General features: G+C 37.9%; 1 protein-coding gene across 1 annotated transcript in view; it reads right to left on the bottom strand.

The window, feature by feature from the left end:
- Positions 1 to 23,935: 23,935 nt before the first annotated feature.
- The window catches only part of LOC121385321 (protein OS-9-like), a 65,323-nt gene continuing 62,136 nt past the window's right edge, over positions 23,936 to 27,122 (bottom strand). The window contains exon 17 of the mRNA XM_041515954.1: positions 23,936 to 24,225. Coding sequence (XP_041371888.1) covers positions 24,082 to 24,225 — 144 coding nt within the window. The 3' untranslated portion in view covers positions 23,936 to 24,081. The remainder of the gene's footprint in view (positions 24,226 to 27,122) is intronic.

Below are 27,122 nucleotides of genomic sequence, written 5' to 3' on the forward strand. Positions count from 1 at the left end.
AACATTCTCACGGGTTTCCTTGACAGTGGCGAATACAGCACATATTCCTCATCGTGGTGCAGGGGTGGCAACATTCTCACGGGTTTCCTTGACAGTGGCGAATACAGCACATATTCCTCATCGTGGTGCAGGGGTGGCAACATTCTCACGGGTTTCCTTGACAGTGGCGAATACAGCACATATTCCTCATCGTGGTGCAGGGGTGGCAACATTCTCACGGGTTTCCTTGACAGTGGCGAATACAGCACATATTCCTCATCGTGGTGCATGGGTGGCAACATTCTCACGGGTTTCCTTGACAGTGGCGAATACAGCACATATTCCTCATCGTGGTGCAGGGGTGGCAACATTCTCACGGGTTTCCTTGACAGTGGCGAATACAGCACATATTCCTCATCGTGGTGCAGGGGTGGCAACATTCTCACGGGTTTCCTTGACAGTGGCGAATACAGCACATATTCCTCATCGTGGTGCAGGGGTGGCAACATTCTCACGGGTTTCCTTGACAGTGGCGAATACAGCACATATTCCTCATCGTGGTGCAGGGGTGGCAACATTCTCACGGGTTTCCTTGACAGTGGCGAATACAGCACATATTCCTCATCGTGGTGCAGGGGTGGCAACATTCTCACGGGTTTCCTTGACAGTGGCGAATACAGCACATATTCCTCATCGTGGTGCAGGGGTGGCAACATTCTCACGGGTTTCCTTGACAGTGGCGAATACAGCACATATTCCTCATCGTGGTGCAGGGGTGGCAACATTCTCACGGGTTTCCTTGACAGTGGCGAATACAGCACATATTCCTCATCGTGGTGCAGGGGTGGCAACATTCTCACGGGTTTCCTTGACAGTGGCGAATACAGCACATATTCCTCATCGTGGTGCAGGGGTGGCAACATTCTCACGGGTTTCCTTGACAGTGGCGAATACAGCACATATTCCTCATCGTGGTGCAGGGGTGGCAACATTCTCGTGTGTTTCCTTGAGAGTGGCGAATACAGCACATATTCCTCATCGTGGTGCAGGGGTGGCAACATTGTCACGGGTTTCCTTGGCAGTGGCAAATACAGCACATATTCCTCATCGTGGTGCAGGGGTGGCAACATTGTCAGGTGTTTCCTTGAGAGTAGCGAATACAGCACATATTCCTCATCGTGGTGCAGGGGTGGCAACATTCTCACGGGTTTCCTTGGCAGTGGCAAATACAGCACATATTCCTCATCGTGGTGCAGGGGTGGCAACATTCCCGTGTGTTTCCTTGAGAGTGGCAAATACAGCACATATTCCTCATCATGGTGCAGGAGTGGCAACATTGTCTGATCATATAGTTTATTTTTGTCTTTTTGAAGATTTTATGTTTTCGGTTTTTAATGTTAATGTACCGGCCTCGGTGGCGTCGTGATTAGGCCATCGGTCTACAGGCTGGTAGCTCAGTAGTACAGCGCTAACCGGTTGCGCGATCGATCTAGGATCGATTCCTGTCGGTGGACCAATTGGGCTATTTCTCGTTCCAGCCTGTGCTCCACAACTGGTGTAACAAAGGCCATGGTATGTACTATCCTGTCTGTAGGATGGTGCATATAAAATATCCCTTGCTGCTAATCGAAAAGGGCAGCCCATGAAGTGGCGACAGTGGGTTTCCTCTCTCAATATCGGCGTGGTACTTAACCACATGTCCGACGCCATATAACCGTAAATAAAATGTGTTGAGTGCGTCGTGAAATAAAACATTTCCTTGCTTCCTTCCTTCCTTCATTAATTCATTCCCATAGTATAATTGTTATCACATTCACCTAACATCGTTTCTACCGACTGGGTTGACCAACTCATTAACTTGCCGATTTTCGTGACGAATCTCTAATATAATATGCAATATAATATGCAAGGCGTTTTTCAAAGCATTTTCCGATCGTTCTGACTGCTTCTACTCTTTTGATATGTACTGTCGATGGCATTATTTGTACATAGAAGTAGCTATATATACGGCAGCCGTGTATATAGCCTCGGCTAATGAGAGCTGGCTATCTACACGGCGGTCATATTTTGGGGTGAAGACTCAGTGTAAGACCACACTACATCTAAACGTTCCCGTGCTAAGCATGGCTACAGGTAGTATTAAACTAAATAACGTCCGGCTAGGTCAAAGTTCGAGGTCTTTTGATAGAGAAGTTAACACCACAAGCCCTGTGAAAGGTGATAAATGTGAGTGTGGTGGTGAAAATAGTTTCATCTGGGAAAAAAATGTATGCAATTTTATTTCATCTAGTACCACTGTGATAAGTAACCTTGTGCTTGAAACATGTATGGGGTACCTGTAAAAAAGTACGGTAGTCAAGTTTTGTGCGGAACTAGGTTAGTCATAGATGCTATCAGTTATCTCTGAAATGAGAAGCTTGACCCCTTTTTTCTGATTCACTTTAAGGGTGAGGGTTGCTAGTATTTATATTCGTTGTGTTTATTTCGTTTATATACGCTGCAGGTAGAGGTTTTAGCAACATATGTTACTACTGTCGTCTATAGCATTTGATTTGGTAGTATACACCATGTAACTAGTTGGTTAATAGTGGGTGGGCTTCCCCCGACTTGATTCGGGTCTGTCCAAAATTGTACAACTCTCACAATTGACGTGAAATCGAATTCGAACAATTAATCTGCATCATTAGTGCACGCATTCCACGATTTCGACGAGTGTATGGGTGTGTGTGGGGGAGACTGATTTTGGTCCGCATTAAACGAAAATGTCAACATCTGGAAAACAACGTTTATTCATATTAGCATTACTACCAAACAGTTATATAGTGTTGCAATTTTACATGAATTACAACTAATATTGTGAGTAGAATGATGGAGATATAGGGTTGAAATTATCAGCTCATTTTGTGTGAATGCCTCTTTCTTTTTTGCCCGAATTCAAAGATCTGCAGAGTTGCGGGGGACGGGAGGGGCAGAGAGAGAGAGAGAGAGAGAGAGAGAGAGAGAGAGAGAGAGAGAGAGAGAGAGAGAGAGAGAGAGAGAGAGAGAGAGAGAGAGAGAGAGAGAGAGAGAGAGGGAGGGGGGGGGGGGGGGGGGGGGGGAGTCAGAGAGAGAGACACACACATATCACATTCATCTTGTGATAAGTTGCAAATCCAGATTAGCAAACGCCAGCAATACAATCGTTTGCCTTCCTGAATATAGTTCGTAGAAATCAGAGGAATGTCCATGACAAAACGACCGGATTTAATACTGAGAAAACCAACCTACGATAGACCGAACCACAATCGTGTATCGCAGCTGAACCTAACAAACCAGTCTCGCTATCTTCGCCATAAAAGATGGTTTTAATTACGACAGTGGTCATTTTGTGCGACCTTTTCACTCTTGTCTGGAACAAGGACATTTGTTCCCAGATGAATTCCCCATGTAGAGACATTTGTAGCATGAGTCAAGTATACAAGCAACATTCTTTGAGCAAATAGTCATCATAAACATAAAATATGCTGTGTAATTGCATTACTAAATGTATTTAAGCACCTTACGACCACTCTCCGTGCCGTTACCAAGTTACTGTTTGTAGGTGACACACACATGGTAGAATAATAATAATAGTAATAAAAAAAACCATACATCCACGTATATATATATATATATATATATATATATATTTCAAAATTAAATCTAGAAGAATATGCCATTCGCCCATTAACTTTGCATCTAGTTTGGGTTTTTTTTAAAGGGGCGGGACGTAGCCCAGTGGTAAAACGCTCGCTTGGTGTGCGATCAGTCTAGGATCGATTCCCGTCGGTTGGCTCATTGGGCTATTTCTCGTTCCAGCCAGTACACCAGGACTGGTATATCAAAGGTCGTGGTATGTGCTACCCTGTCTTTGGGATGGTGCATATAAAAGATCCCTTGCTACTAATGGTAAAATGTGGCGGGTTTTCTCTCTAAGACTATACGTCAGAAAATACCAATGATTTATCCGATGTTTAATAAATCAATGCGCTCTAGTGGTGTCGTTAAACAAAGGGGAAAAAAGTATTTTTAAAGTGTCAAGTTTTTTAATACTGTGGCGTATGTTTCTCTATTAGACCCGTTTTTTAATCATTCAAATCAGATTTTATTGTTTAGATTATCAATTTCTATACACCCGAAGTTTTCCTGATCATCCTGGTGTTTGTAATATCACTAAATGCATTTTTCATATTTCTAAAAACGCACGTACCTCTGAGAAGTAAGAGTTACAGACCACTGACCTATTTAATGGCCTAACACAGTATTACCTGAACAAAAACTAATTCGATTTGTCCCTAAATGCACATTATTCAACCATCTTCATAACCACCATACTCCATTTATTAATGATATTTTGTAAAAATAATTGAATTATGGTAATGGTCCATAATTCAAAAACTAAAATTGCCGAGAGGGTTGGCATGGATTTCACTCCATCATGGTTCAGTTACGGTGATGCGACAGCTAGATTTGGTTTCCAACAATTAATGTAATTTTTATTTATTATCCATTTTTAGAGAAATAAGGTCCTTAAATCCGTGACGGTATGCCTTTAAAGGGTATTTTTGGTCTTTCAAAATCCAACCTTACAAACGTGTTTCGCTGTGACGAAACATTATGCAAATGTGTTACAGGTTTGCAGATTAAAGACAATAAAGCTGTATCTTAACCGGCCGCGAGCGATTTTCATTGCTTTCTACATCTTCATAAATCAAGGCTAATATTCGTTCCTCGTATTCAGCCTTGATACATGTAGTCAAGAAATCGTGCCACAAAATGCTTAAATTTCATTGGATGCGATGAGATCTGATTGCAACGAATCGCAACGCTCCTTATAGATTCCCTTGTTATTGTAAACAAAGATGGCAGCGTTAGCGTCCGGCGGTTAATTTTTGATATTGCTTTCAAGATTGTCACATGTTACCGATGCTGTGATTGGTCAGTGATGTCATCGTGTAAGGGATATAATCGGTGTTACAAATTTTCTTCCAATAGAGGGCGCTAGAAGTGGATATCAGCAATCTTGACTACATGTATCAAGGCTGAATACGAGGAACGAATATTAGCCTTGATTTATGAAGATGTGATTTCTATTGCCGCATCATAACTGCACGCGCGCGACGCGACATATACATTTGTCGCGTCGCACGCGTGCGGTTAGGATACAGCAGCTGAAATCAATGCTTTCTAAAATAATAGCTCGCATCGCTCGCGGCCGGTTAGGATACAGCTTAACCGCACTCGTAAATCTATTGCGTTGCGCGCGTGTAGTTAGGATGCCTAAATGGAAATCAATGATTTCTAAAATAATCGCTCGCATCGCTCGCGGCCGGTTAGGATAGAGTTTTAGTGTCCATTTTCAGTTTGAAACTATGGTCTGCAACTTTGAGGATAAGTCTTGATCACTGATGTGTCTTGTGCTAACTCGTGTTCGAATGCACTTGTTTAAAGTTGACAACACAAATTTCATACACATGTTTTGCACACGCAGATCATACACTCTTTTACTGTAGAGAACCTTAGTGTGCATCAACAATATGAGGGTTTTTTAAAAAGTTTGTTTTGTTTAACGACACCACTAGAGCACATTGATTTATTGATCATCGGCTATTGGATGTCAAACATTTGGTAATTCTGACATATAGTCTTAGAGAGGAAACCCACTACATGTTTCCATTAGTAGCAAGGGATCTTTTATATGCACCATGCCACAGACAGGATAGCACATACCACGACCTTTCTTAAGTTACTTCGGTGTACTATAGGTGTCCTTTTTAACGTTGCCCTCTCTTATCTAGAAATACCCTGTAACCGCCCCTATTCTGGGTATCTTTAGACACACAAACATTGTTTTAATTTTAATTTTCCAATTATATTTTGTAGACACAAAAATGTAGCTGGTTTCCTCTCTAAGACTATGTTAGAATAATCAAATCTTTGACATCCAACAGTGATGATTAATAAATCAATGTGATCTAGTGGTGTCGTTAAACAAAACAAACTTTATATCTTGTATATAAAACTTTCTGTTGATGCGCAATTCCAAGCTGAAAACATCCCACAAATGAATGCGCACAAAAACACAGAAAAAGGTTATTGCTACTGAAAAAAAAAGAAAAAAAAGAAAACGAAAAAGATTTTGTTTTTGTTTGGTTTTTGTAAAAATCAGGTTAATTTATTTGGGACGCATTGTCCAATATTCCCGCAGGTATTTCCGATGTCGTAACACAGTTACGACGCTGTTCTGTTTACGCGGTGACAACCGAGGCATGCTCGTTGGAGGGCGCCAGAGTTCTGGTCAAAGCGCTGCCGACAAGTCTCCTCGTCACCTGTTGGCTATTAAAGAGAAAAAACCGTTTGTGATTTCACCAAGCATGCTGTCAATCGTGGACTCAGTCTAGGAAATACTTCTTCATAAAGTCTTTGATGGCGTCGATACAAACTAACGCCATTGTTAACAACACATCCTCTTTTTCAAGGACACATTGGGTAAGGTCAACAATAACAAAGTATTACGCCCTTATTCGCTTCTGGCAAAGCGTTCGCCCGATGCGTGGTAGGTCTAGGATCGATCCCCGTCTGTGGGCCCATTAGGTTGTTTCTCGTTCCACTGCACCATGTCTGGTATACCAATACAGTGCAATGCAATGCAATGCAATGCAATGCAATGCAATGCAATGCAATGCAATGCAATGCAATGCAATGCAATGCAATGCAATGCAATGCAATGCTATACAATACAATACAATATTATACAATACAATACACAATCTTTATTGCAACCATTATCTGAATACACTGGTCAAGGGGACAGATTTCCATTCAATAAAAGAAAGAGAAAGCAAACATATGAATTAGTTATAACATTATTATAATCTCCGTCGGTGGGCAAATTGGGCTATTTCTCGTTCTAGCCAGTGCACCACGACTGGTATAACAAAGGCAGTGGTATGTTCTATCCTGTCTGTGGGATTGTGCATATATAAAAGATCCCTTGCTACTAATGAACAAATGTAGCGGGTTTCCTCTGGTGACTACGAGTTAGAATTATCAAATGTTTGACATCCAATAGCTGATGATTAATTTATGTGCTCTAGTGATGTCGCTAAACGAAACAATATTTTTTTTTTTAACTTTCACTTACTACAATATATGTAAAACTATCGTTAACGGGTGGGATGTGGTGCATATGTAGACTGTAGTCGGCTGAATAAACAGAGAATACTACATGAGTGGCCGTGCAATAAAACGTCTTTAACGAGCGAACGTGAGTTAGATACATTTGTAAGCAACGAGTTGTAAGATAAATGGTACCTAACGGACACGAATGTAGTATTCTATTACTTATATATAAAACTTAGTTACGGCCCTAACGCCTGTAGTTATCTTATGTGTCACCGACAAATCAATTTCCGGTTAACAGGGCAATTGATTTCGACCTTCCACCCTACCCTCCAAAAAATAATAAGAACAAAAAACACCTCTCCCAACGCCCCCCCCCCCCCCCCCAAAAAAAAAAAAAAAACCCACAACAACAACAACACCCCAAACAAAACAACAAAAAAAAAAAAAAAAAAAACCAAACAAACAAAAATAAAACCCCACAAAACAACAACACAAACAAAAAACAAAACAAAACAAAACAAAAACAACCCCACCAACTCCATCACAACATTGAATGTTATATTTTAGGTACCGCGGCATGTCGTGTCACTAGTTACCATTTCACTTTCGCATAATGAAACATAAAACTAAATAATTCGTAAATAAAATAAAACGTAAATATATACAAACGCAGTATATAACGAATATGCGCATATAGTTTCAGGGAGTTAATTTCGAAACTGGAAAACAACAAGCCAACGTTTGTAAAACATCAGAAAGGAATTCGTTAATGTTTGGAATTCTTTGGAACCGCCTTTCCTGGAGAATGTCGAACTGTTCAAGTTGATGCAGGTGACGAGTTGAAATCAAAGTCACATTTCCAATGATTTAGAGGACGTGCACTAGTTAGAGATTCCTACTGCACGTTATTGTGGTATACAGGATGAGAGGGGGGGGGGGGGGAGGAGACGAGGGAGGGACGTAACCCAGTGGTAAGTGGCGAAACTGGTCGGTCTAGGATCAATCCCTATCGGTGGGCCCATTGACTTTTTTCTCGTTTATGACTGGTATATCAAAGACCGTGGTATGTGCTATCATAATCCTATATGCGGGATTGTGCCTATAAAAGATCCTTTGCTACTAATGGGCAAAATGTAGAGGGTTTTCTCTCTAAGACTATACATGTCGGAATTACCAAAATGTCTGACGTCCAATAACCGATGATAAATATATCAATGTGCTCTAGTGGTGTCGTTAAACAAAACAAACAATAATAAGATTCCTTGCTACTAATGAGAAAATGTAGCGGGTTTCCTCTCTAAGACTATAGGTCAAAATTACCAAATGTTTGACATCCAATAGCGGATGATAAATAAATCAATGTGCTCTAGTGGTGTCGTTAAAGAAAATAAACTTCTCTAAGACTAATATCAGAATTACCGAAATGCTTGACGTCCAACAGCCGATAATTAATAAATCAATGTGCTCTAGTGGTGTCGTTGAACAAAACAAACATTTAACAACTGCATTCATACTGCGTTTGCTTCACTTGAGGCTTTTGGACTACACGGAATCAACGTGTCAAGCCAGTCCTAGAATAGGAGTACAATTATATAGATACATGTAAATCTTTAGATCTTGAGGGCGGGAAGTAGCCCAGTGGTAAAGTGTTCGCTTGATGCGTGGTCGGTCTGGGATCGATCCCCGTCGGTGGACTCATTGGGCTATTTCTCGCTCCAGGCAGTGCTCCACAACTGGTGTAACAAAGGCCGTGGTATGAACTATGCTGTCTGCGGGATGGGGCATATGAAAGATCCCTTGCTGCTAATCGAAGACAGTAGCCCATGTAGTGGCGACAGCGGGTTTCCTCTTTCGATATCTGTGTGGTCCTTAACCATATGCCTGACGCCATATAACCGTAAATAAAATGTGTTAAGTGTGTGTGTGTGTGTGTGTGTGTGTGTGTGTGTGTGTGTGTGTGTGTGTGTGTGTGTGTGTGTGTGTGTAAGGTAGATTAAGATGAGAATCGGGTATATAAACTAATTATAGATTTCTGAACAGTGAACACAACTCAGTTCGTAAAGAGACACTGAACATGATTATATATCTGTATATCTGTTCACACAACGCAGACAAAGACGATATAAAAAAAATTAGTTATAAATTTTGGATATATATAGAATATGGTTAAAGATTTGATATCTTTAAGACGTTCACAGAGTATTACATACTGGGCATATTTCAAAAGTGGTCAACACCAGGCCAAAACATTCAAATTAGCGGCTCAAATAAGTAATTTTATACATATAAAACATAAATTCTGTTTAAGCTACTATAAACATTAGGAATACCAAAAACACATGATGTACACACATTAATATTCTAAACAAGAAAATGTAATTAATATCTTCTTTTTTTTAACTAGAGGCCTTGTTGGCAGGGGGCATGTTTAAATGTGTATAAAGTCAGGAATGCCCCTTTAAGAGTTATGAGTCGTTTCTTAATGAAGTATAATATGATGAAGAAAACACTTTAAAATGTATATCTAGGTGTGGTATATTTATATATATTAATTTTATTAAAATTATGCTCATGAAATGTATGAAATTTTATTTCTATCTGACACCAAAATGTAATTTCCACCCAACACCAAAACTACAGTGCCTATTAGAACACAAAGGGTTAATCAGAGAAGCTAATCTAGATTTCAAACATGTTTCTTGGTTATGAAAAAAATTAATATTGGTCAATCAAAGTTCCCTCATATACTTTTGATATAATGTTGCATTCATATTCTGTCAAGTTGGCATCTTTGATTTCTATCGGGATCCGACACCAAAACTATCTAAACTTCACTAAGGCAAAATGGGTTAATATAATTAATGAATTTGTTCTGCATGGTATTAATGCAGCTCCTCCTGCCTCCTACAAAACTCTATTACTTAACTTCCTAACGTGAATGACTTAAAAGGAATACAAAGGTAAAGTTTCAAATCCCATCCAACACTAAAACGAGTATTTTAAAGGAACATTCCTGAGTTTGCTGCAATTTTAAACATGTTATCGACTAACAGACTTTTTGACGACTGTAATTACATATCAAATATATTTTTCTGCATAAAATATTAGTGGCTGCATATTAAACGTGTTTCTGATCGTTCTAATATTTGTACTAGGTTCAATTTCATTTTATTTCCTAAAAACTATTTTTTTCGTACGTACGAAATTATTTGAAGATAAAATCTAGTTTGGGCTTCTTACACGTATTAAGACGACTAGAAACGCATTGAATATACAGACACTGATATTCTAAACAAGAAAATGTATTTAATATGTAAGTTTAATCGTAGAAATATCTTATTAGTCGGAAACATGCAGAAAACTCGGGAATGTCCCTTTAAAATATGCTCCACTGTCCATTCATCTATCTACCTACCCCACACACCTTTTTATATAAGGATCTAAAAGGTGACTCCAAATATCACATCTCATATCATATTTGTATTTATGGCACTATTAAAGCAAAGACACCCTCTTTTGCAAGCCGTTGCGTGAGGCAAAGTTAACATTATGATTATGCAAAACAGATTTCTCTCATAATGGGAATAGTTGGCGCTGTTTTGCATTGTAATTCTACAATGTAACACACGTGTCGCCTGCCCCCCCCCCCCCCCCCCCCCTTGCCACCTTGGACCAGTCGAAGCTTCAAGTGGATTTTTGAACAGAAACCGGTCACCAGTAAGGAAATAAAATGTTGTTTTTCGCCATTGTTTCGCATTATCTAGAAACGTCAATGTAACGTTTATTTGAAGTGAGGGCCACAGAATATCTCTAAATGAAAACCAGACTGAACACCTAAGTGCAGAAAAGGGAAATCAGAATTCGAAAAATTGAAGAAAAAAAGAAGAAATGAAACAATTTTTTTTTTTTTTTAAACCCTAAAAACTCATGGATACACACTTTAGTCAAAAATATATAGACAGTTGTAACAGAAGAAAGGGAGGGTTTCTAGGGTCTATGTTTTGTTTTTTCTTGGAATGTTTGTAATAAAAATAAATAAATAATAAAATAAAAATAAAATAACAACTATGAAATTAATTTAATATAATAATCATTATTATAATCCCCGTCGGTAGGCCCATTGGGCAATCTGATTAAAATTAGCTCTACTGGGTCTAGCCAGTAGATCTAACAGCATTGCGTGGACTCCCATGTCCAGGTGACATTTCATCTATAAATAACAATTTAAATATCGACCAATTACACTTCGCCTTTTATAGCGTTATTCCGGAGCATACAAATTCTAAAATTATCGGGCGAGACTACTTATGCAATAGGCGAACTTGTTGGTCTATTTCAACATTGAAAAAACGGGGAAAAGTGCAGTAATAAACTCTGGATTGTATGCTAGCATAAACAGATTTTATGGCTATACCATCACGGTTTGTTTTTCGTCTTGAAACTAATTTTATATAAAATTTTATATTGCAATTAGTTTCCGGCATACTTCGTAATTCACCCGAATTATTTCGTATACGCTCTGTATTATCCCGAATGTTTTCAAATTCTTTTCAAATCACTGGCATGATTTTGCAAGTAAGGTTTTGATTGGTCGAATGAAAGGTCAACTGGACATGAGCTCCAACGGGCTGCTGTTAGATCCACATGTAATAGTGGAGCTAATTTTAATTAGATTGGCCCATTGGGCTATTCACGACTGGTATATCAAATGCCATGGTATGTGCTATCCTGCCTGTAGGATGGTGCATATAAAAGATCCCTTGCTACTAATGAACAAATGTAGCATATTTCCTCTCTAAGACTACAGGTTAAAATTACCAAATGTTTGACATCCAATAGCCGATGCTTAATAAATCAATGTTCTCTAGTGGTGTTGTTAAACAAAACAAACAAGCAAACTTTATTTATTATAATCATAAAATATCCCATGTATCTGTGAAGCAATCTTCATTTTCTGAGTAAATATAGTTTTCGCCATTTGTGTAAAATGTTATTCTTTCTATTCATCATCAAAATGTGGATTAATTTGAACTTATTTACAGTGGTATATTCGGTTTTGTAAAAACATTATTATTATTATTACAAGTAAGTGATTGAGTAGCAAACTCTGTATTGCCAAGTAAACAGTACATATGTTTACAGTTATTGTTTTGCTAGTTTTCGTTTCGAACCACTGTGCAAAATTTTGTCACAGAATACTAGAACATTGGCATCGAAAAAATAAATGTTCTAATTTTTAAGGATCCTTCCAACAGAAGGAACACATACACGGTTTGTATTCCACATATTTGCAAATAAGCATTTGTTGTTAAAATTCGGTGGAAAAACTTAAATTGAAAAAGTCTTGTTTTAGTATCAATTGTAGTTTTTAAGATTAGTTCAAAACATTTTGATAAGACGTTCTCTGTAATTTCACAATTACGTTTTTGTGACCAATTATGACTTATTCGTGATAGATTTGATTGAATGGATTGTAATTAAATATTATATATAAATTTTACAACTTACTTTTTTTCAATTTAATGAGAATAGTATCAGTAAATAATGTTTCCATATTAAACCTGTGGTATTATTTTACAAAGCCATAACCAAGGAATATACTTGATTAGAGTCTGAAATATAACACAGAGTCGCCGTGTAGATTAAATTCAAGTTGTAATGATTTATAACTTTTAATTTGATGTTTTGGAAGAAGTAGGTCTCTTACAAGGTAAAGGCCAATATTGTGCCAATTTTGAATTAGTTTTATGTCTTTCGGAGGAACGTAATTGAGTAACGGTGTGTTAATAAAATGTATTTCGAATTCGAACACGTTGTTTTCAATCATTGCAATTTCTTGACGACCACGCTTTCGAAAATAAATAACTTTCAATCCAAGTTACTTTCAAATAGCAAAAAGCTAATGGATCGAACCTTCATTTGTAAAATTGTTTATTAGTAAATTTAGTATACTTCTTTTGATTTTATATTCATTTTTGTTTTAATTCTTTATCAGGACCGAGAACTGCAAATAAGGGTGTAAAAAGTGGAAGAATTTGTGATTTAATTATAGTTATTTTTCCATTAATAGTCAGTGATCTGTTTGTCCTTGAAAGTAGTATGCCTCTTGTTTAAAATGGTTGATTTTCGATATTAAAGTCGCAGACCCAAGTGTCAACCCGTACAAACGGACACTAATTTTAAGTCATTCTACAAACCTGTAACATATTTGAATAAAGTTAGAACAGAGTGAAACAAGAGTCTGTGACGTTGAACAGGGAAATATCCTTCAACATAAGACTAGAACTCGATTCCATATCCGTTACTTCTCAGACGCACGTGTTTTAAAAAATATGAAAAATGCATTTTGTGGTATTAGAAACACTAGGATGACCAGCAACACTTTGGATGCACGGAAATGGATAAACTAAAGAATAAAATATAGCACTGTTTGATTTCAGTGATCATAAACAGCTCTTAATAGTGAAAACCATGCCGTAGTGGTTAAAAACTAGGGTCTGTCGCTTTAAGGGAGCACATTTTATGAAGTACTGTAGATAATATTATGCCAAGCATTTTAAACGGCTTTTTAGACCAATACAATGGGATATATGGACAAAGTTTATCACTTGAACCTATTGTTAAACCAATCCACGTGGAAGTTAATTTCAACCCTGAGCAGACTGCAAAGTTTTCAAGAATTTTGAATAATTCTGATCAAATTTTTTCAGATCCATCTAAAGTAAAATTAGTGTCATCAGCATACACTATTTTATATTTCAAATTGTTAATATTATGCCATATCTTTATTTCGTTTACTTGCAAGAGACAGCAACTCAACACAAATTATAAATAAATATGGTTGAAAAGAGTCACCTTGCCTACATTAAAGCTTTCTGAGAGATACCAAACTTGTTATTTGCAATGCAGCTATCTTTACAAACTATTTTTACTCATCTCGGAAATGACCACCCCAAATTAAAGGTTTCTAATATTTTATCAATAAATTCCCACTCACTACAACCAACGTATGCGGCTTCACTTGCATGCATGGTAGAATTGCTCGTGCTTTAGTTTAACTGTTCCACCAGTTGCCTTCAAAACCACTGTAGGTAGTACTAAACCAAATATCTTCTGGCTGGGTCAAAGTTGGAGGTGCACCAAACTTTTGACAGAGAAGTGAACACCACAAGTCCTGTGATTGGTGATAAATGTGAGAGTGCTAGTTGTAAAAAAACAAACGTTTCATCTGGGCAAAAAATGTATACAATTTTATTTCATCTAGTACCACTGTGTCTAGTAGCCTTTTGCTTGAAACATGTATGGGGTACCTGTAAAACAAGTACTCGAATTTTGTGCGGAACTAGGGTAGTCATAGACGCTACACATTATCTCAGAAATGAGCAGCTTGACCCCCATTTTTTCTGATTAACTTTAAGGGTGAGAGGTGGTAGTATGTATATTCGTGGCGTTTATGTCGATTGATACACTGCAGGTAGGAGTTTTAGCCACATGTTACTATTGTCGTCTATTGGATTGGATTTGGTAGTATACACCCTGTAGGGTTACTCAGTTACTGCGAAAGCGGAATTTTGGTACGGCGTTTTGCTTATTTTCAAGGGAGAAAAAAACGAAGAAAAAAACAGCTAAAACTAATATTAAAAAGTTACTAAATATTTCCTGGATGTTAACCGTATAGTACGGAAAGTCCATACAGTAACCATACAGTATCAAAACTTATTTAACACTTATGCAATTTGATGGTTTGTTGTAAAGAAACTTTTATTTTATATCGATTTTGTTTTTTAATGTTGATATGGTATTGGCTTAAAAGTTAATATGTTTTTATATTAAATTTAACTTTATTCATTATAAAGTTACATGCCAGTTCATCGGTTCCCTGTTGACACAAAAAGGACTGTATATACACTTCCATTAGCGGCACTGTGTAATATTAGTAAGGTTGTGTATATTAGTATAGTGGTTCTGGGACCATTTTGTCCTCGGCAAAGTTTGATGATTGATTTAAATTAAAAACAACAAACAAACTTGTTTGTACCTCGAAAAATGTTGGCACATTTTACCAAAATGGTTAGAGTAGCTTAGTCTAAACCTGGGGGGGGGGGGGGGGGGGGGGCAGGGGGGTGAACAAAAATCTAGTGGACAAATCTGTTTAAATGTTCAAGGTATCGAGAGAGAGAGAGAGAGACAGAGAGAGAGAGAGAGAGAGAGAGAGACAGAGAGAGAGAGAGAGAGCGAGAGCGAGAGAGACAGAGAGAGAGAGAGAAAGAAAAGAGAGAGAGAAAGAAAAGAGAGAAAGAAAAGAGACAGAGGGTTTTATTTAATGATGCACTCAACACATTTTATTTACGATTATATGGCGTCAGAGATAAAGAGAGAGAGAAATGGAGAGATACGGAGATACGGAGAGAGAGAGAGAGAAAGAGAGAGAGAGAGAGAGAGAGAGAGAGAGAGAGAGAGAGAGAGAGAGAGAGAGATGCAGAGGGATAGAGATGGAGAGAGGGACAGAGAGAGAGAGAGAGAGATGCAGAGAGAGGGACAGAAAGATACAGAGAGAGAGGGAGAGAGAGAAATAGAGAGAAAAGAGACGGAGGGTTTTATTTAACGACGCACTCAACACATTTTATTTACGATTATATGGCATCAGAGATAAAGAGAGAGAAATGGAGAGAGATGCAGAGAGAGAGAGAGAGAGAGAGAGAGAGAGAGAGATGCAGAGGGAGAGAGAGAGAGAGAGAGAGAGAGAGAGAGAGAGAGATGCAGAGGGAGAGAGAGAGAGAGAAAGATGGAGAGAGAGAGAGAGAGAGTGAGTGAGTAACGGGGTAGGGACGAGCAGGACACACAGAGAGTGATCCAATGATTTGTTTTTTGTACACAATAAACCAAACGTAATAACATTAACAGAAGTTTATTTTGATTTGATGATCCAACAACATTGACGACAGTGTACAAGTGGAGAGAAGTAACAGTGGTGCGGCACATGTCTAAGTGATCAGTGCGTGTTAACTGGAGTAAGTTGTGTACTGACCAATAAAAATATCTTTTACTCAAACTATCGTTCAAAGTAACACACACACACATACAGTGTACATATATATATATAAAAGAAAGAAAGACCCGAATTTACAAAGCCAGTTTAGCCTTGCGTGTGTGTACCTACAGACATTTACACAGATTAAACACATGCGTTTAACAAAAACAGGCTTCGTAAAATTCAGCCCAATATAAAACTGGAATCCATAGTCGCCAAATAACCTATGAAAACACGAACATAAAACAGAAGATGAAAAATGAATTCAACCTTTACATATTTGCACATCAATATATAGTGTGTTAGCAAAGAGTCTTGCTATCTATACCATATACATGTATTCACAATCAGTATATTGAAGATAATATCAACAAAAGAACAATCTACAAATGTACACTGTAAATAAAATATCAACAACAAAAGGGCATTAAGTCCACTAATAGTTAAATACTAAAGACACATATCAACAACAAACACAAAAACAATTATAAAATGTAAAAAAAAAAAAAAAAAAAAAAAAAAATATATTAAAGGGACAGAACCTGGTTTCAGCCAATGAAAATTAACACTAAGTTTAGTTAATCAACAAACCTGTATCGCATTTGGATAAAGTTACAATTGAGTCAAACATGAGTTTGTGACTTTGAAATGGTGAAATATCTTCTAAAAATAGACTAAAACTCGACTCCGTAACTGTTACTTCTCAGACACACGTGCATTTTCAAAAATATGAGAATTGCATTTTGTGATATTAAAAACACCAGGATGACCAAAAACACTTCTAATGTACGGAAATGGATAATCTAAACAATAAAATCTAAATAAAGTATGATTTCAGTTGTCAAAAACGGCTCTAATAGTAAAAAATATGCCTTAGTGTTTAAAAACTAGAGCATGTCCCTTTAAAAAGTTTAATAAAAGCACACGTATATAATCAGATCTTGTAGAACAAAAGTATACATATCGTGTCTTGTGGTACCAGTAACACAGAACGCACTATTTTTAGATGTAGTTTTCTTTTTTCCTTAATAAATACCAGAGTGGTATAATGGGACAGAACACCTTGGCTCATACCAGTGATATCTCCCCCATGAAGTCTTCAAGGGACTGTCTCAAAGTTGCATTATAACCAAACATATTTATTCATGCCAACAAAACATTACATTCAAATAATTTCACTTTACTACTTACTACATGTATTTATAAATTTATATTAATGCATAGGGATTGTTAAAAGTTAAACATTTGTTTTGTTTAACGACACCACTAGAGCACATTGACTAATTAATTAATCATCAGCTATTGGATGTCAAACATTTGTGAATTCTGACATATAGTCTTAGAGAGGAAACCCACTACATGTTTCCATTAGTAGCAAGGGATCTTTTATATGCACCATGCCACAGACAGGCATGGAAATCAGAGGAAATCTGCTACATTTTCCATAATGCAGAAAGGGATCTTTTACATGCACTTTCCATACCACGGCCTTTTGACTAGTTGTGATGTACTGGCTTAAATGAGAAAAAATGCACAGGGATTAAAAAACTGCCGTCCAGAATATTTTTATTGGTCAACATTATCATGGGTCAGATTTTGTTGGCCTATAGTCCTATCAGGCTGGGAGATCTTGTTGGCCTATAGTCCCATCAGGCTGGGAGATCTTGTTGGCCTATAGTCCCATCAGGCTGGGAGATCTTGTTGGCCTATAGTCCCATCAGGCTGGGAGATCTTGTTGGCCTATAGTCCCATCAGGCTGGGAGATCTTGTTGGCCTATAGTACCATCAGGCTGGGAGATTTTGTTGGCCTATAGTACCATCAGGCTGGGAGATCTTGTTTGTATATTGCCTAAATAAGAGGTAACCTAATCTCTAAAACAGCTGAAACCTCCACACTATATCTAAACAGCTGAAACCTCCACACTTATATCTAAACAGCTGAAACCTCCACACTATATCTAAATAAAAGTCATTTTTGAGCAATTCAGATCAAATTCAGATTACCGTATTTCATCTATTAAGCACCAGGGCGCATATTCATTTCAACATAAGCACTTATTGGAGACTCGGCCTTTATTTTTTCAAACAAAATTTTAGAGATTAAAGCTAAAATCTATAAACTTACAATTTTATTTATTTTTAATCTTTAATTTCGAACTTTAACAAAACTTTTTAAAACTTTCACAAAGCAATGAACACATAATATTATTTATCCATGTAAACTGCCTAGCATCAACATCATTGTCGGCTGTACGTCTTACCTGGCTTTTATTTTGTTGCAAAGTGTTACAGACCTGGCACTTATTGGAGGCCCGGTACTTACTAGAGGAAATATGGGATATTGTGAAAATCATTTAACAACTAAAAAGCTGAAACCTGATAAAAAGCTGGGGAAGAAAAAAAGAAAGAAGAGTACTAGTTAAATACATGTTGTGCTTGTTAAAAGTAGGTGGCAGTGACCTCGTTATGGTATGCAATACACCATCATCCCATGTTGTACCTGCATGCAGAATTTGATGATCCTACAAGAACTTATCAAAAAGACATGGCCAGTGCAGTAATGCATGAAAAGTAGGTCACAGTGACCTAGTTATGGCACGTGACACACCACCACCCCAAATTGTACTTGCATGCAAGGTTTCATGATCCTATATGAATTGATAAGGAAGATATGGCCCAAATAAAGATTTCCTTTAATGTGCAGTAATGACTTAAAAGTAGGTGGCAGTGACCTAGTTATGGCACGTGACACACCACCACCCAAAGTTGTACTTGCATGCAAGGTGTGATGATCGTACATGAATTGATATGGAAGTTATGCTCCAGAAACACCATACCTTTCTTTTTTTTAAATTATTTTTGTGCTTATATCCAATTAAGGTTCAAGCATGCTGTCCTGGACACACACTTCAGCTATCTGGGCTGTCTGTCCAGGACAGTGGGTTAATTGTTATTCGTTAGTGAGGCAGAAGAAGGTGTAGTAGTCTTACACCTACCTACCGAGTCATTAAAACTCGCTCTGGGTGGGAGCCGGTACCGAGCTGTGAATCCAGTACCTACCAGCATTATGTGCGATGGCTTAACCACGACACCACCGAGGCTGGTAACACACCATACCAAAGACAGACATAAAAAAAATACATCAGTGAGACCACACAGGAGAGAGTGACTGCAACCAAAATCCTCACCCACAGTTAAAGTTTGTTTTGTTTAGCGACACCACTAGAGCACATCGATTTGTTAATCATTGCCTATTGGATGTGAAACATTTCGTAATATTGACATATAGTCTTACAGAACAAACCTGCTACATTTTGTTTCCATTAGTAGCAAGGGATCTTTTATATGCACCATCCCACAGACAGGATAGCACATAGCACATTGTTCTTTGATATACCAGTCGTGGTGCACTGGCTGAAACTCATCTATAGTGTCAGGAGGAAGTTATAACTATGCTACTGTCATTCATTCACACATTACATCCTTGTACCTTATGCACTCGGACATTATTGCACTAACAGTCTGACCCAAAGCATTAACTAACAACCACCAGTAGTAGGGAAGCATAGTAGGTAGTTACAAGTGCTTCATAACAATGCCAGAAGTAACCATTGAACACTCTCCGAAGTGGTCAGACTAAGCCCACAACTAAAAGCTGACGGAGATTGACAGGTGTGTGGCACAGATAACCATAAGAGACAAGCACCTGCCATAGCTGGAGAGACTGGGATGTGGAGGTGGAGAGCGAAAGAAGTTGAAAGGCAGGAGGAGTTGACAGATCAGGAAGAAATGAGACAGAAATCAAAGGAGAGAAAGGAAAGGGGATAAAAAAACACACACACACACACAAAAAAACCCAAACATAGTGACCGAGTGATATAAACATAAGTTGCTGCAGTCTAGAGGCACCCTTGCTAAACTTCCTACACACCCTCCTTCTTTGGTGAATGATTTCCATGGCCTCTAAAAATTCTGATCCATTATTAAACCTCACAGTACATCTTTAAATAAAAGCACAAAAAAATGCAGCCTTACGGTGCAATTGTATCATGATATTTGGATACCAAACGATGTGAACATTCTCAAATATATACACAACAACATTACAGTATGTACAATAATATACATGCACAGTAAAACCTGCCTAAACCAGACCATGACACCAGAAAAACAAAAACCTGGAATCCTGTTAAAACTGGCCACGTTTTATATGGTCCCAAATGTTCCTAGTTCTAAAATGTGACTCTCTAAGCACTGGATCCTGTCTAAATACTACGTCCCTGCTCGGCGTGGTCTAGTTTGGACAGGTTTGGCTGGATATAGTGGTCAATAAACTGGCAACTGTAAGCATTTCACAACCACAGGACAAACAATAAGACAAATACACATGGAGATTGCGTAAGTTAAAAGAAACGTTTTTTGTCTAATCTAAGAAAAATATCACTCACTTTTTAAAAATATAAATGAAGAAGGAACATAAGCCAGGAAAGTTAAAAAAAGTTAAAGAAATGTTTTATTTAACGACGCACTCAATACATTTTATTTACGGTTATATGGCATCAGACATTTGGTTAAAGACCACACAGATATTGAGAGGGAAAACCCACTGTCGCCACTTCATGGGCTACTCTTTTCGATTAGCTGCAAGGGATCTTTTATATGCACCATCCCACAGACAGGATAGTACATACCATGGCCTTTGTTACACCAGTTGCGGAGCACTGGCTGGAACGAGAAATAGCCCAATGGGTCCATCGACGTGGATTGATCCCAGACCGACCACGCATCAAGCGAACGCTTTACCACTGGGCTACAGAAAGTTAAGAAGTACAGCTCTAATGAATTTAGCTGTTACTCGACAAATGCTTATCATGTATTCAAAATTGAAATTTTCACTATTTTCAGAGCATGTTTTTCATTAAAAGGAAGGAAATGTTTTATATAACGACGCACTCAACACATTTTATTTACGGTTACATTGCGTTGGACATACAGGGTTGTTTGGGGGGGATTTGGGGGATTCATTAAAGACAAAAAAATTATTAGAAATAAAAAAAAAATGTGCTTGCTTTTATAAAATTAATAATACATTTTCTGAATGTTTTATAAAGGCAATTTTAGGATTAATTATTAAAAAGGCTAGTTTAAAGGGACATTCCTTCTTAGAAATATTAAGACGACCAGAAACAAATTAAATATACAGACACTGATATTCTAAACAAGAAAATGTATTTAATATGTACGTTTAATCGTAGAAATATTTTATTAGTCGAAAACATCTTACAATGCAGAAAACTCGGGAATGTCCCTTTAATTCTCAGGGCTGATTAAGGCAAGATGGTGCTAGACTATTGAGGCATGGTGCTGCACCATAAATAACTTGTAGTGAATATCATAGTAAATAAAAAAACACCCAGTGTTCCCTGTGGGAAGGACTGTATACTCAGATTTATATGCATCAACCCAGATTGTTGTTTGCGTATTATGTATAAATATAACCAACAAACCAACACACTACACAATCTTGATCTATTACTTAATAGTAATGTTTGTTTTGTTTAACGATACCACTAGAGCACATTGATTAATTAATCATCTGCTGTTGGACGTCAAACATTTGGTCATTCTGACTCGTAGTCATCTGAGCAAACCCGCTACATTTTTCCTAATACAGCAAGGGATCTTTTATATGCACTTTTACACAGACAGGACAGCACATACCATGGCCTTTGATATACCAGTTGTGGTGCACTGGCAGGCACATTACTTAATAGATGCAAACTGAATCAGACATACAATGAACACAAAAATAACCTCAACCTAAATATTTCCAGAATTTCTTTTTACAACTAGATATACAGACAATCAGAAAATACACAGGGAGATCTCTCTACAATATAACAGGTGTTGAAATGTACTGAGATGGGAGGGACTGGAAGGGGGGGGGGGGGGGCAGTGCCATGGGTAATATGTCCCCTTACATCTGCAGATAGGTTGTCAAAATATGCGTTGCCCACCCCACCCCCCACCCCACCCCACCACACCCCGCAGACAATCAGAAAATGTACAGGGAAATTTCTCTACAATATAATAGTGTTGAAGTAGACTGGGATGGGGAGGGGGGCAGTACATGGGTACATCTGCAGGTAGGTTGTCAAAATATACATTCCCCTCCACCACCACCCAGAAAATCAGAAAATATACAGGGGGGGGGGGGGGGGCAGTACATGGGTAATGCCCCCTTATATCTGCAGGTAGGTTGTCAAAATATACCTTGCCCTCCCCCCCTACCCCTCAACATCCCTCCCCCCCCTACCCCTCAACATCCCTCCCAATTGAAAAGTCAATTGAAACTACCTTCAATCCCCCGGTTGGTAGCATCTTCTAATGTCCACAAATAGCACAGATCAGAGAGAAAAACATTGCAATTTTCATTATTCCAATAACCATAAATTATAAGCAAGGCACTACTTTCCACACACAATATATCATTGTTATTGCACAGTGTTCAAAACATTTCACTAATGTATCTACATATCAACAGACAAGCACACAATATTTTGATATACATGAATACTGGCATAATATTATGCAGGGTTTCTACAATGTTTATAAAATCCACTAGCCATGGGATCAGTGATTTAAAACATTTACCAGCTAAGATGAAAAATATTCCAGCCCTACTTTACTTTTAGCTAATACAATTTTACTAAATAATAGTAATAATCAGATATGTCACCTAAAGAGGGAGACAGAGGTTAAAAACACTAACATTGAGGGGGGGGGGGGGGGGGGGGGGGGGGGGGGGTTGCGGTGCGGGCAGACTATTCATATTTACAAAATAAGACTTAACTACAACATTTGACTTTGCCCAACATTGAATATCACTAGCCATAATCTAGAAGCCCTGTATTACATATTTATATTTCAAGACAATATTTTAAAACTATGCGCATCAGATGGATAAATGACGTAAACATTTTACACAAGTTATAAGAAGTTAACTGAAGATATCTTATTTATCGAGAACCACAATGATTTTTGACCAAAAAATACCACCCCCCCCCCCCCCCCAAAATGCAAGATATGAAAATTATGTTATGACTTTAAAAAGTTATGCCTGTACCGGTATACACCAGGGGTGGGAATTGGTGAACTGTAAAAAAGAGGAAATCTAGAGGGGTCCTGGAAATTCTTGAAATCCTAGGTTAAAATCTGTGCCATCTGACACATTTTGGAGGAAAGGACGATTAAAATACGAGGAAACGCAATGTTCCATGAGAGGAAAACAGCTGATCCAAGGAGAATTCCCACCCCTGATACATGTATGTAATGTGGGACTGAATTAATGTCAGTATTGTGATATTCACTGCCAATAGCACCGACAACAGTGGACGAGGCCTTTTGATTGCAGACAATATCTGCTGTTACTATACTGACATCCAAAAGAAACTATACCAAGAAAAATGATTTAATTTCCATAAAGTTTATAATTTGAATAATGGAAACAAAACAGTGGTTAAATATCTTTCTTCTTTTATGGAATGCAATTTTGTTCCCAACATGCCAAAACACCACTTGTATTAATTATATATGTTTTAAACATGCAACATATTTTGGTTTTTCTTCTGTAGTCTCTCGGAATATTGGAACAGTTTCTTTTGACGTCGGGAGGATGTCAGTATAGTTCCACGGTCGCTATTTTTCTTTCCATCAGTATATATTTTCTGGATACGATTTTAGTTTTTTCTGTTTAAAAAGAAAGCAATAGTATTAACTATTTGTTTAAAAAGTAAGCAATAGTATTAACTATTTGTTTAAAAAGTAAGCAATAGTATTAACTATTTGTTTAAAAAGTAAGCAATAGTATTAACTATTTGTTTAAAGCTACATGTAGGTGTATTTTTGATTGGATTTCTGTGACTGAACTAATTCTCATCGACTAGTTTTGATTCGTCATCATTTGACGTCGAGTCTTGACTGCTCTCCGATTTCTTGCCCCACACTTTGCTGTAGTTGTCTTCCAACGTCTTCTGTCGTTCTTCTTCCTTTGCAGCCTCATTTGACCCTCCCTGTAAAAAATACAGAATTCCATTATGATCAAATACAGGAATATATTTGACATCATAACTTTTAAAATCAGTACAGGGTTATTCAGTTATTAACATGTTCATGCTGGAGGGGGAGATATAGAGGGGGGAGGGAGGGGAGGGGAGGGGAGAGAGAGAGAGAGAGAGAGAGAGAGAGAGAGAGGAGAGAGAGGAGAGGGAGGGAGGGAGGGGAGGGAGGGAGAGGGGAGAGAGAGGAGAGGAGAGGAGGGAGAGAGAGAGAGAGAGAGAGAGAGAGAGAGAGAGAGAGAGAGAGAGAGAGAGAGAGAGAGAGAGAGAGAGAGAGAGAGAGAGAGAGAGAGAGAGAGAGAGAGAGAGAGAGAGTGACATAGACAGAGTGTGTGTGTGTGTGTATAATTGTGTGCATGCATGTGTGTGTGCGTGCATGTGGCCGGTTACCACAAGCATACATATTTAAAATGAAAAACTATAGTGGATAAAAATAGCCACTGCAAAAAATAACCATTTTGGATGTATATTTTAGTGTGTATGTGTGTGTGGTGTTAGAAAAAAAGGTATATTTTGTACATTTAAGCTTGAGGAAATTATTTTGTTAATGACCCCAAAACAAAATAATTTTATATTATTATTTAAAATTAATATTACATTTTGAAGAAAAAAACCTGTCAAGACATTAAAACCATTAAAAACAAAAAGTACCGATAACCTAACAAACTGGATTGAACGCAAGAATTTTATACATCCTTCCCAATTACCAATTCAACAATTTGAAAAATGCATGACCTTTTCCAGTTAAAGGAATGCCAACAGATATTCAGGTGCCTGTTGCAGTTTAAAAATTACAGAATTTCTGATTTAATTCTACAATGTCAGTGTGTCTTCCACAGAGTTTAATATATTTCAGGTATAAAGGAAAAAACAGATGTGGCCTTGACCCGACAGACAAAGGTGTTGACTGACAACAGGTGAAAAAGTGGAGCACCATCTGGGCTTGATAATACTCAAAGAATGTAGGTTAGTTTCTAAGAGAATAGCATCTCAAAGAATCGCTACCAATGGAAACCCTTTTTTTCTTCTTTTTTTCTTTTTTCAAATGGGAACAGTTATGTTGAATAATTTTTAATTCTTTTTTATATTAAATAATTGAAATTTTACCATTAAACTGATAAAAATACACTGTGAAAAGTGTAAAAATAAAAATATTTATTATTGATTAAAACACACATGAATCATTATTCATTAGGAAGGAGCAAGGAAATGTTTTATTTAATGATGCACTCAACACATTTTATTTAGTTATATGGCATCGGACATATGGTTTAACATCACAGAGATATTGAGAGAGTATACCTGTTGTCGCCACTTAATGGGCTACTCTTTTCGATTAGCAGCAAGGGATCTTTTATATGCACCATCCCACAGACAGAATAAGGCTTACCACGGCCTTTGATATACCAGTCATGGTGCACTGGCCGGAGCGAGAAATAGCCCAATGGGTCCACCGACGGGGATTGATCCCAGATGGACCGCGCATCAAGCGAGCTCTTTACCACTGGGCTATGTTCTGCCCTTATAAAACACACATGGACCACTCAAGTAGATGTAGTTCTATATATTGTATTTGGCTGTGCTCGGTCCTGAACCGTATACTTGATTAGTCTGTCAAAAAAGAGTGGGTAAAGTGCTCATTTGATGTACAGTTGGTCTGGGATCGATCCCCGTCGGTGGGCCTATCGGGCTATTTCTCGTTCCAGCCAGTGTACCATGACTGGTATATCAAAGGCCGCGGTATGTGCTATCCTGTCTGTGGGATGGTGCATATAAAAAATACATTGCTGTTAATCGAAAAAGAGTAGACCATGAAGTGGCGACAGCGGGTTTCCTCTCTCAATATCTGTCTGGTTCTTAACCATATGTCTGATGCCATATAACTCGGTCACTTGTTATAAATAAAACATTTCCTTCAGTCAAAAGAAAGAAGCAAGCGATGCTCGACAAATTTGATTAATTGAAATATATATATATATTTTTAAAGTTCTGATACACCCCCATCCACACAACTGTTCCAACCAGAGTTTAATGTGGCAACAACAGCAAGTTTCTTCTCTGTCCCATTCTAGCAGTCAAGCGATTGTCATTTCTCATGAGACTGGTTTTTGTGCTCAACATTAGATGAATGTGATATGATAGAAGATACATTTGTAATGGTACCAGTCAGGGGAGGGACGTAGCCCAGTGGTAAAGTGTTTGTGTGATGTGCAGTTGATCTGGGATCGATCCCCATCGGTGGGCCCATTGGGCTATTTCTAGTTCCAGCCAGTGCACTATGACTGGTATACCAAAGGCTGTGGTATGTGCTATTTTGTCTGTGGGATGGTGCATAAAAAAGATCACTTGCTACTAATGTAAAAATGTAGCTGGTTTCCTATACTATACATCAAAAACACCCAACAGCTGATGATTTATAAATCAATGTGCTCTAGTGGTGTCATTAAACAAACCAAACTTTACCTGTAGAACATGAAAAGTAAAGTTTGTTTTGTTTTAACGACATGACTAGAGCACACTGATTAATGAATCATCAATAGGCTATTTGATGTCAAACATTGGATAATGAATGACAGAGGAAACCTGCTATATTTTTCCTAATGCAGCAAGGAATTTTTTATAAGCACATTCCGACAGACAGAAAAGCACATAAAATGACCTTTGACTAGTTGTGGTGCACTGGTTGGAAGGACAAAAAAAATCAAGTCAGTTGAATTGATCCATTGAGGTGGTTCGATCCAGCAATGCAAGCACCTCAAGGGAGCACTTGACCAACTGAGCTAAATCGCCGATACAATAGAAGGAAGGAAATGTTTTATTTAACGGCACATTCAACACATTTTATTTACGGT

Source organism: Gigantopelta aegis, chromosome 11, assembly GCF_016097555.1.
Source record: "Gigantopelta aegis isolate Gae_Host chromosome 11, Gae_host_genome, whole genome shotgun sequence".
NCBI lineage: Eukaryota > Metazoa > Mollusca > Gastropoda > Neomphalida > Peltospiridae > Gigantopelta > Gigantopelta aegis.